Source organism: Solanum stenotomum, unplaced genomic scaffold (assembly GCF_019186545.1).
Source record: "Solanum stenotomum isolate F172 unplaced genomic scaffold, ASM1918654v1 scaffold23261, whole genome shotgun sequence".
Lineage (NCBI taxonomy): Eukaryota > Viridiplantae > Streptophyta > Magnoliopsida > Solanales > Solanaceae > Solanum > Solanum stenotomum.
Genome location: NW_026027413.1, coordinates 119,896 through 131,261, shown reverse-complemented (window position 1 = coordinate 131,261; position 11,366 = coordinate 119,896). Strand labels below are relative to the sequence as shown.

The following is an 11,366-nucleotide window of genomic DNA, read 5'->3' as shown; positions in this document are numbered from 1 at the left end:
TTACATGCTGAAATAATAGTTTTTCAAAGTACTTTTTTTGCTAAAAAAAATATTCGTTTCATATACATGTATTTGACAGAAGAGATACATGTATATTTTGATACATGCGAGTTAAATTAGGTGAAATTTGTTCCTGATACACTGTATCTAAATATGATTCATATGTATTTGAGATATATTGACTCTTTCACTTGCCTCTGTCCTCTCTCGCTTGCTTCATACCCTCTCTTGTCCATCTCCATCTTTGTATCTCTATTTCAGAATGTATTTTAGTGTTACAATATCATGTATTTGGGTATTCACTAGCTATCAACTTCATGTATTTGTGCATCGAAAATCAATTTCATCCCATGTATCCAATATCAATTTCATTAGTGTATCCAGTATCAAATATTTAGTGTATCCATGCACAAATACATATAAAATTGATGCTTTCAAGTATGAATAAGTAGGTTTAAAATTAATTATTTGAACATATTTAATAAACTTCTTTATATAAAATATACATTATTAAGCAAAAGTTACTGAGTTTGTGACAACTAGAAATAATAAAAAGCAGATTCCTCTAGATAATGTGATGAAAATTATAAGGAAAAATTACCTAACTACACAATCTTTCTTTCCATATTCTCTAAAATTCCCTACCATTTCAAAATATTACAAAAATCCATATTTTTCTCTCATTTTCTAGATACATAACTCACATCTCTCTAACCCAACGATTTTTGTTCCTATTTTCACGCTTGAAATCACTCCCACAGATCAGTAGTTGCCTTCATCACTCTATTTTTGAATTTTAAATCTATTCTCTCTCCAGTTCATCGATTTCAAGTTCCTAAAGAGGTAAAACTATTTTTTCATCAAATTTTTTTCTTTCCAGTTCTTGAATTCTCGTTTTAAGAAAAATTAGTTTTAGCTTTTTCATCCACAATTTTCTAATACATATGGATTTTGATGATGGAATTTTTTTGTGAAAATAGATATAAACAACGAAATGGCTCATTTATCATGAAGAATTTGAGAGAAAAAAATGTCAAAATAGGATGCATGCTCGAGTTCTAAATCTACTATTGGAAAAATGCCCAAAGGGGCGGGGGGGAGTTGGATCTGTCGTTAGACGGCTATTGATCTTAGGCATATTTATATGCCTAAGTTGTCAATAATTGCCCATAAAGTGCTTGAATTGAGGAATGATCTCGAGTCTATTAGCTTGATTTTTGTTATACTTGTGTTGATTGTGCACTTACACACATGATTAGTTGTTTCAGGAACTCTCGAAGGAATTGGAGTAGGAACAAAGAAAGAAAGAGAAAAGACGCGCAAGAAATTGTCTAAGTGCGAAGACCCCAGGGCTTGGCGTACTGAGAGGTGCATCGCGACAGCCCACAAAGTTTTGCAAGACTTCTGGGGCGTACTGCTTGGCGCGATGTACTGAGGGCACACAAGAGGCGCGCTGAGAGGCCCCTTGTGCCAGCAACCAAAGTTCTGCACCAATTTTCAGGCGCGCTGCTTGACGCGCCGCGCCACAAGTGGAACTCCTGCGCGCGCTGCTAGGCGCAACACGTCCCACTTTTTCAACTTTTAAACATTAAATAGGATTCCTAATTTGAGTAGAATTTGTTCCCAAATTTTCCTACTATTATAAATAGATCCTTATGGATCCATTATTAGGGTTCGACATTTGATTTAGTGTGCAAGAGCAAAAATTCAAGTTTGTAATAGGTTTTAATCATTTAACTCTTCTATTTTTTGGAAATTGCATGAACGATTGTATTTTCTTGTTTTCTAATAGCATGAGTAGCTAAATGCCCTAGTTCTGGGGCTGTAGCTACGAATTGATTGTTGATTATTTGAGGTTGTTGAATTAATTTTCGTTTGTCAATACAAGTTACTTCTATATTCTTATTTTAGTATTTTTTACTTGCGCACCATAAGATAAATTTATTGACTAATCTTAAAATCGGGAGAGGAGAGGTTAGATAGACCAGAGAATATAGAGAGCTCGGTCCACCCATTAAATTGAGGTGATTAGTGTTCAGGAGTGACACCCAGATGAACACCTTGCTTGGGTACGAAATAGGATGAAATATAAATGCTCGCCAGTTAGTATATTTATCCCCGCTCAACGATGTAGTTAGATAGCTAACTGGGGTAGGCGACGAGAGGAGTATAACCCAGATCATATCATCAACCTTATAAACCAGTAACTTGACAACTGAAGTTAGTTCTAAGCCAATAATATGATACATGATATTCATTATATGCTGCAACCCTGAAATTGCTTTTAACTTGCTTGAAACATTTTATCAAAGTCGTTCACAAGTAGTCACTTTCAATCAGTGCATAATTATTAGTAGATAAACAATAAATCATCAACTCTTGAAAATGTTACTTTCTACATTTAGTTGTAGAATTAAGTGAATATAAATTGATCATAAGTCCCTTGGGAACGATAACTCGTTTCTTAAAGAATCTATATTACTTGCGCGACCACGTACATTTGCGTATATATTGGGGAGCAACAAGTTTTTGGCGCCGCTGCCTGGGACTTAGAAATTGATTTATTTTCGATCTTCTTTAGTCTACAATTAAAACTTTTAGATATTAATTACTTGATCTTAGCTTGTTATTGCAGGCACTTGACTTTCAGGTCTGGCAAGGAAAAGAGAACTTGTTGAACCATATAACGACCCCGAACGAGTTTTATGAGAGCGTAGAAAAATGAACCCTATGGAGCAAGACGAGAAGAACTGGGTTTAGGACTTTCGGAGAACATCAGGGATGGTAATCAAGACAACGTAAATAACCCGGAAAATGTGAACAACCAAGGAAACCCGAATAACGGAGGTAACGTGAATAACCAAGGCATACCCCATGGCATTCCTATCATCCCAGAAAGGCCTGTACGTGTCGTGGTAGTCCCACTCTCAGCTAATTTGGCATCTAGCATTAGGAAACCTCCACCGGGGGGTAGATTTGAACTAAAGCAAAGCATGGTACAGATCCTCCATTCTAATGGGCAATTCACTGGTCTCCCTCACGAGGATCCTCAAATCCATGTTAAAACCTTCATAGATATTAATGATACATACATCCCAATTGGAGTCTCATCAGACTATGTGAGGCTGACGTTGTTCCCATACTCATTGTTAGGAGCCGCAAGGCGTTAGTTAGATTCTAAGCCACCAAACTCCATCACTACTTGGGATTGTCTAGCAAAAAAGTTCTTGAGTCGATTCTTTCCATCCAAGAAAACCGCTAAGCTGAGGGGTGAGATAATATACTTTATTCAAAAGCAAGGGGAGGACATGTACCAAGCATGGGCGCGTTTCAAACAAATGTTGAATGCTTGCCCACACCACATGCAAACTAATGAGGTAGTTGCTCACACTTTCTTTGAGGGTTTAGACTATAATGCTCGTGCTCTTCTTAATAGTGCAGTAGGTGGACTTGCCCTATCTAGAACAAGTGAAGAGTTCTTCGACTTACTTGATAAACTTTCTGAAGGGAACCAAAGATATGATGGGGAAATGTCTAGAACCACAACCCAAAAGGCTGCAGGGATTTTACATGTAGACCAAGCTACTGTCATAAATGCCAAATTAGATGCAATGCAACATAACATGGCCCTACATTTTAAACAGATGTCTCTAAATCAGGCACCGGTAAACCTTGTACACATGTTGCAAATTGGTGTGAGGTATGTGGTAGTGGAACTCATGCAACTGAGCAATGTGAGGCAAATCCAGATTCCGTAAATTATGTGGAAAATACGCAAAGAGGTGGAGTTCAACAAAATTATGGCAATGCTTACAACCCTAGTTGGAGGAACCATCCTAACTTCTCATGGGATGGGAATCAAAACCAAATCTAGGCGCAAGGGGCTGACCAATACAGTGCTCAAGGGGCTTCTGTTGTATTAATGACTAGTTGGCCAATTGCATTTTCTCCAAGAAAAGACGACCTACATTTTAAATCACCCACACTCTTCCAGCTAATAAATTTATCACAATTCACATGATAAGTATCCAAGACAAACAAGTATATTAATGTTAGACTCGTTAGTAAATTTTATTTAGATATTTAAAAGTGTTCAGTATATAGATATGTTATCAAGAAGTTAGAAGAAAGTTAACGATTTTATTTATGTCATATTCTTTAATTATACATATTAATGTCAACAAGTAAAATTTCATACTTATTTTAGTCGATACATATTTATATAACTAACTTATGCCGCATGTTTGAGAACACACGTGGACTTTTAAATATATGATCTGGAAGTGTCTAATAAGAACATAATATCATGTGTTCATCAAATGCTCAATTGAAACATGTTATTATTAATGTCTGAATAAAATTTGTTGATAAGTTAAAAGGATTGTCAATGTATTGAACCTCAGTATTATTAGGTATATAGTGTAATTTTCTTTTAATTAATTAATGTTGTAATGGATAGTATAATTAATGTTATAAGAAGTATTTCAATATATAGCTTTCTTCTTAATTGTTTCTTAATCAGTCTAGCCTCGAAATATGAGAGGTGTGTCCATTCCCATAATTGTCTATTTATTACTCCCTCCGTCCCATTTTATATGTCACATTTTTACTTTGCACTTGCATTAAGAAATGATGTAACTTTACCCTTCTATCCTTATTTAATGATTTCTTCAGTTAACTCTATTAATAAATGACAAGATTAATTAACTGGATAATGCTAAATGACCAGAAAATTTGGCCAGAATTTAGCTAGAAATTTTAAAAAATTATAATATTTTTTTTTATTCTGAAATAAACTGATCTTTTTTCCATTTTTTAGTTAAAATGTATTAAAGTTAGAAGGATAAAAATGTTCAAAAAGGTAAAATAATATAGGTAAAATATCATTCTGGCGAAATTTTGGCCAAATTATCTAGACAGAAGAATTTTTCCTAATTAACTATTCTATCAAGGGTATAATAGGCAAAATATGATACTTTATGCATAAATTTTATAAAATGACAAGTATTGTGGTCTAGCTATTTATAGGAAGGGATGACATATAAAATGAGACGGAGGGAGTATAACACAACTTGTTGAGTTAGAATAAATTTGGCGTGGATAATACTTCTCAAATTTTAAGATTCAATGAGTTTTGGTTCTAACTTGAGATTCAAATTGCAACTCCACATGCTATTATACCAAAGGTAGAAGATAACATAATATTATAGGCTAAGACAGAGTTGCTTGGATGGTAAACATCCTTCGCTTATAACTTTAAGATTGTGAAGTTCAAAAAAAGGTATAAAAAAAATATAATCTTCTATCTATATATAATAGGAAAAGAAAAATTGCCACGTGTCAGCGCCACAAAATTCCCTTTATATATATCTTCAATCGGTATATAATAGGTGTAGTAAGAAGTGACACCTATTAGCACCACATAAATTCTTGAATTTCTATACAATTAAAATTATTAAAATTAATTATATGTAGTTAATTTAAATAATAGATTACAATTTGAAAATCAAATTAGAAATTTTGAAGCAGTTTTTTAAATTAACGTGACATATTTTAAAACAATTTTAGAAATTAACATTATATAACTTTAAAGCATTATTTAAGTGATATACAAAAATAATCTGAACTTACGGTAGATTAACATGAATTGTAAATAAAATATTATACAAATATAAACATTTCCATAATATAAACAAAAAATATTAAAAACTTTTATTGCCATGTTCTTCCTTGAAGTGTTAAAAAACTTTACGTAAGGTTTTATTATAGAAACTTCTATTGTTTATATATTTCCTTTCAATAGATAAAAAAATAGTAACCAACTAAATATGTCATGTAATTTCTTTTAAGAATAAATATATTTACTAATTGCTATTAAAATTTAAATCGACAGATTTAAACAGCCCAATATATTATATCAGACTTTACATACATTTCGCATGAAAAATTTATTCATGGGATAAGCACTTTTTTTTATAAAAAAATAAAAGAAAAAAAATAAATATATATTAAATAACCAAAACCAATTATAAAATTTGTAATTACCAAATTACTTTAGTATTATAAATTACAAACATAAAAGACCACAACAACACAAAAAATAGAATATATAACAATAAAAATTAATTGAAAATCTGAAGAAAAAAAATGCAATTTACAAATTAAAAAAAAAATAACAACTCACGGTTAAATTACCTTTTGAGTTCCTATAATAAAGGATACTGTAATCAACCTCACTCCCGCATTTGCACAATCCTAAATTTACTCAAAAACAGTTTTTTATTTTCAATTTAAAAATTATAAAAGAAAAGAATAAAACTTACAAACCACGAAAAAAGTACTCCCACTTTCTATAACTTTTTCCTCACTGTCAATCATTAACGTTAACCAAATTCATTTCTTATGTAAGAAATTCTAGAAAAGCCATAGGTAAGTATTCTTCATAATTTATATGAAAGAGATGGGAGACAAGTATTTGTCATACTATGACTCTTTTTGATTATTTTATAATTTTACTTCTACTGAGTTCTAGTTTTAGCGATTCACAATCTGCTTTGCTTTTTCATTTTTTTATTTCTTTCGAAATATTGGAGCAAAAAAAATAATTTTAATCTTATAATTTTCTTTGAATATTAGGTTAAAGCAATATGAAAAACAATATTCATAGAATGCAATAGATGAACAAGATACATAGAAGGAGATATATATAATTGTGACACTGAAAAGACTAGAGGATGAAGGCTACATTTATTAATTCTCTAAACTATATTATTATTTATTCTTATTTTTTTTTTTTTACATGTATCACTATTTATATTGCAAGAATAAAATCAATATGAATAGTGACAAGGATGATGAAAGACTTGAGATGGTTCAGAAATGGAGATATCTTCATACTTTAGGTAATTATTTTTTTTAAAAAAACTTATATTTTATTACTTTCTCATTCTTCACCCTTGATTATTTGGACAGTCTTATTTATCACGATGATAGTGGTTAAAAGGCTTAAAGTGTGGACAACAAAGTCCACAACATTTTTTGGTAAAATATGATACTAAAATATCATATAATTGATATACAATTTTTAGAAAAATTAAAACTTCTTAGTTGTATGCTTGACATTATCATAATAGTAGGACTTTTTAATTACATCTTATTTTAATATAACGATTAAATTTTCTTATATCTTTATTATGCTAACAAGAATATAATAAAAATTGTGAGAGTTATTTATGACTTTGAATAATTTTAAAAATAAATAAGTTAAATAATACTAAAAATTATGGTCATCAAATTGAGACAATGAACTAAACTTATATATTGATTTATTTTCATAACTATTCTATTTTAACTTATTAAGGTGTTAAATGCTAACAATCTCCAATGTAAATTTTACAATATCATTTTATAGTAGGTCGAATTTTGATATTGTCATTAAATTAGTGTTTACAATTACATTATAAACTAATCGCGCAACGTGCTGGCACGAATACTAGTATACTATAGACCAAAATATTATGAAGTCAGTTACTCTAAATCTTATATTTGTCTCTAGCTGAGTGATTTTGATGATATACGTAACTTATTTGAAAATTTCACGATAGTAATTAAGTAGTATTTTTTTTATACAAACAAGATAATGTAGTAAACAGTACTTCATATACTGCACATAACAAGTAGATCATGTAGCAAAGTGCTAGTGATTGCAAAAACATTACATTGAATTATCTAAACGAAAAAAAAGGAAACAAAGTGGAAAACATACATCAATTACTTCAAACATATCCAAGTACCAATTATCAATATGGCTTATATATTGCCAAAACATTATATATGATATTCAAACTAGAATCTTAGTCTACAATTTAATTCTTCCAAATGGAAAAATCTTATTACAAACATTATTCTTATTGCAAACATATGCATAAAATATAATTTTAATTATTATGAGTATCATATACTATATGTTATTAGAGTATAAATAGCACTCCTTGGCAGAATGTCCAGTAGTAAGAAGAGCAGAGAAGCCATTGTACTGTTCCTCTTTCTTGGCAACACATATATTGGCTATCATTTTAGTGAGTTCACTTTGGTTCACCTTTGATTGACTTGCATATTCTTCCATTGGCATCCACTACAATGATTTTAAAAAAAAATAGGTGTAAAGTAAAGTTATAGTTCTTGGAAACAAGGTTCATTTTACGTGTCTTAATTTAAATAGATACATACTTTAAGATAATAAAGAGATTTTTGAATGTTGAGATTTGAAATTAAGCATGTGTGTAATGTATTAAAATGCACTTTGAATCTTATAGTCTTAAACATATACCAGATGAGATATTAGAATACATAATTAACAATTATTATTAACTTCATGCAATTTAAATGTCTTATTATTATTTTTGGTTTGTCTAAAAAAGAGTATCTCTCTTTCCAAGTTTTCCTTATCCAACATCCTGCATGACAAGTTTAAGACCACATGATTTAAAAAATTATATACAATATATATCTTTAATTCAAGACAACAAGATTCAAAAATCTCCTTTTATTTATTAAACTTCGTGTTCAGTTAAACAAAAAATACTTAAATTAGGACAAAGAAAGTACTAAATATATGAAAAGTTACATATTTTGAAACCAACTAAAAGGAAAGTATGACATATAAATTGAACCAGACTGAGTAAATATATGTACCTTAGCTTCCTCAATCTCAGCATCTTGCTTGTTGATAGTGAAATTAAGTGGTTTCAGCATGCATATGAAGAACAAATCAGATTTTCCAAAGAATGATTTGTGACTTTGTCTGCATATAAATAAGGTATTTTAATTAACTTATATTGACATTTTATCAAATATAATTTATACTATACTTTCAAATGATTGAAAATGGATGGAAATTCATACCTAAAGGCAAGGAGTTCAACAAATTCTGTCTCAATGTATAAAAAAAAATTAAAATAAACAAAGGTTCTAAATTAGTTTTCTAGCACTATATTTTTATTTTTTTTCAAAAAAAAATAATATTTTTATTCTTTTTCAAAAAAAAAAATAATTTATTTTCATATCGGAGAATTTAGTAGTGTATATATATACTTACTCCTGTCTCTTCTTGCACTTCTCTAACGGCTGCCATACATATATCCTCCCCCTACAATTGGTAGAATTCATAAAAAAATAATTAATTTGCTACGAACTTCATCGCTAGATCACTAATAACTTTCTTAATAATAATATATTAGAATACCAAGTAGAATCAGTGACGAATTTTACTGTTTAGCGATAAAATTTGTCAATAACAATTTCTATATTTTTAGCCGTGTATATCATTGACATGTTTTTTTCGTCAAATCGAGCTAATCTGACTTTGGTACATTTTGTGTATGAAAATAGAAATGGTCCAAAATGATTTTGTCGTTTTTATTTTAATAGAAATATATATATATAAATTTTAAAATGAACAAGTTAATTCTTCGAAACTTAATGTATTGACAAATTTCATTTAAAAAGTTTATTCACCTAAATTGTTTTCTTTGTCCCAAAATTCTGATTCTCATTATGAAAGTTCTGCTTAGAGTCGAGCGGACGAGAATTTACAATTTAAAATTTAAATAATCAATCAATTAAGCTAATAAAATTTCCAGTTCCGTTAATATATCTATAAATGGAAATGACTCGGAAAAAATGTTAATACTAAAAAAAATAAATATGAACACATGCCAATGTCATAACAATTAATAATAAAATAAATTAACAAAAAAGGGGAAAATATAAATTTGTTAAACCTCATCAACAACACCAGTAGGAAGCTTCCAAGTCCCTGTCATATCTCCAGATTTCTCTTTAACTACCAGTACCTGCCAATGTCATATTTTTAATTAACTTTATACTTCTTAAATAATAAATTTGTATAATCGTATAACATATTTAAAGACATTCATATACTTTAGCATGTTCGAGATCATAAATTTCAAAAAAAATAAATTGTATCAATTAAAATTATGTCACATAAATTGAGACAAACCTGTCCGTCTTGGTTGAGGACGAAAGCACCAATACCAATACGATGAGAAGCATAAGCAGGAAAAGTATGAGGAATTTCATGAGGAATCCAATAAACAAGCATCAAATATGTTGCCTCAGCATGATGATACCAAAATCCTTCCTGCATTAATTTAATTTATCATATTATTTTTTTAATTAATTAAACACATATTTATATGAATTTTAAATAATCTAATGTTAATAATTAATTATTAGTGGAATAATATTTTCGTGAATATATTTACCTTTACTGCTGCATTAACAAGATGAGCAAGTTCTATAGGTAACTTAATCCAAACACCCTTCTTTCCCTGACCATCAAAATCAAAGGAAAAATAACAAAAATAAATTAAAATTAGTGAGATTTTTGTTTTCAATGACCGGTCGGTAGTATAATTTAATTTGTTATAGCAAGTTATTCTATCTACTTATTATGTATTAGGAAGTTCAATTGAGCGAGTTTGATGTCATATTGAACACTTAATCATGTCATGCTTACTGTAACTTCAAGTTATTAGCGTTAGTTCTTAAGTTGCAAGCGTTTGTAATTTAAATATTTGTTGAGATTCACTCATTCTCTTAAGTGATAATTAAAAGTCCATATAATATCATTTATCATTGATTCTAGGTTAAATTTATCTGCAATTACCTTTTGAGTGATCTTAATAAATATAAATATATTTTCTACATGATACATATAACTTGAACTCAAATATTACGATCGAGTAAATATCAAGTATATATATTATACATAAATACCTTTAGCCTCCAATAAGAAATGGAAGCCTTGAGCATAGTATGAAATTTAAGAAAATCCATAGGCTCCTCTTTCTTCATGTTCAGAATAACTCCTCCATAATTATCTTCAATTGCCTCAAATATCTCCATTATTATGTCAATTGATGCTTCTTCAAAAGAATCCATTAATTCTGAGCTTTTCAAACAACTAAAGAAAGAAAGCATAATTAGGTAAAGAAATCTGAACAATTTAAGTGGTAATCATAATTAAATATAATATTTTTCTTTAAAAAATAGTAAAGATATATACAATCAGATTTGTTGCATGCCCTCACTACTTCTTAGGTTAGACTCAGTTCGAAAGAATTTTTCCAAGAACAACAAATATATTGTAAAATAAGCGATAGTGTCATGACCCAAAAATGGACGTGATGGCACTCATCTTATCCTACCAAGACAAGTCAGCCTAACACTCACCCATTACAATAAAATGCGGAAATTTCATAATTTACTCAAAAATACCCCCAAAATCTGGTTGTCACGTGTACAAGCCTCTAAAGTATTACAATTGATTCAAAAGAAAACAC

General features: G+C 29.6%; 1 protein-coding gene across 1 annotated transcript; it reads right to left on the bottom strand.

The window, feature by feature from the left end:
• Positions 1-7,762: 7,762 nt before the first annotated feature.
• Positions 7,763-10,965, bottom strand: LOC125851179 (nudix hydrolase 2-like). Its single transcript, XM_049530960.1, has 8 exons — positions 10,801-10,965; positions 10,287-10,352; positions 10,022-10,162; positions 9,783-9,854; positions 9,099-9,148; positions 8,905-8,940; positions 8,695-8,803; positions 7,763-8,134 (listed from the first exon to the last, which is right to left on the bottom strand). The coding sequence occupies exons 1-8, from the start codon at positions 10,963-10,965 to the stop codon at positions 7,961-7,963; spliced, it is 813 nt and encodes a 270-aa protein (XP_049386917.1). The 3' UTR covers positions 7,763-7,960.
• Between the last annotated feature and the right edge of the window lie 401 nt (positions 10,966-11,366).

Excerpts from the sequence above, each read along its gene's own strand:
- LOC125851179 (XM_049530960.1), bottom strand. The coding sequence starts at position 10,965 with ATGGATTCTTTTGAAGAAGCATCAATTGACATAATAATGGAGATATTT. Across the intron at positions 10,163-10,286 it reads TTGTTAATGCAGCAGTAAAG|GAAGGATTTTGGTATCATCA; the intron begins GTAAATATATTC and ends AAATTAATGCAG. Across the intron at positions 9,149-9,782 it reads CTACTGGTGTTGTTGATGAG|GGGGAGGATATATGTATGGC; the intron begins GTTTAACAAATT and ends TACCAATTGTAG.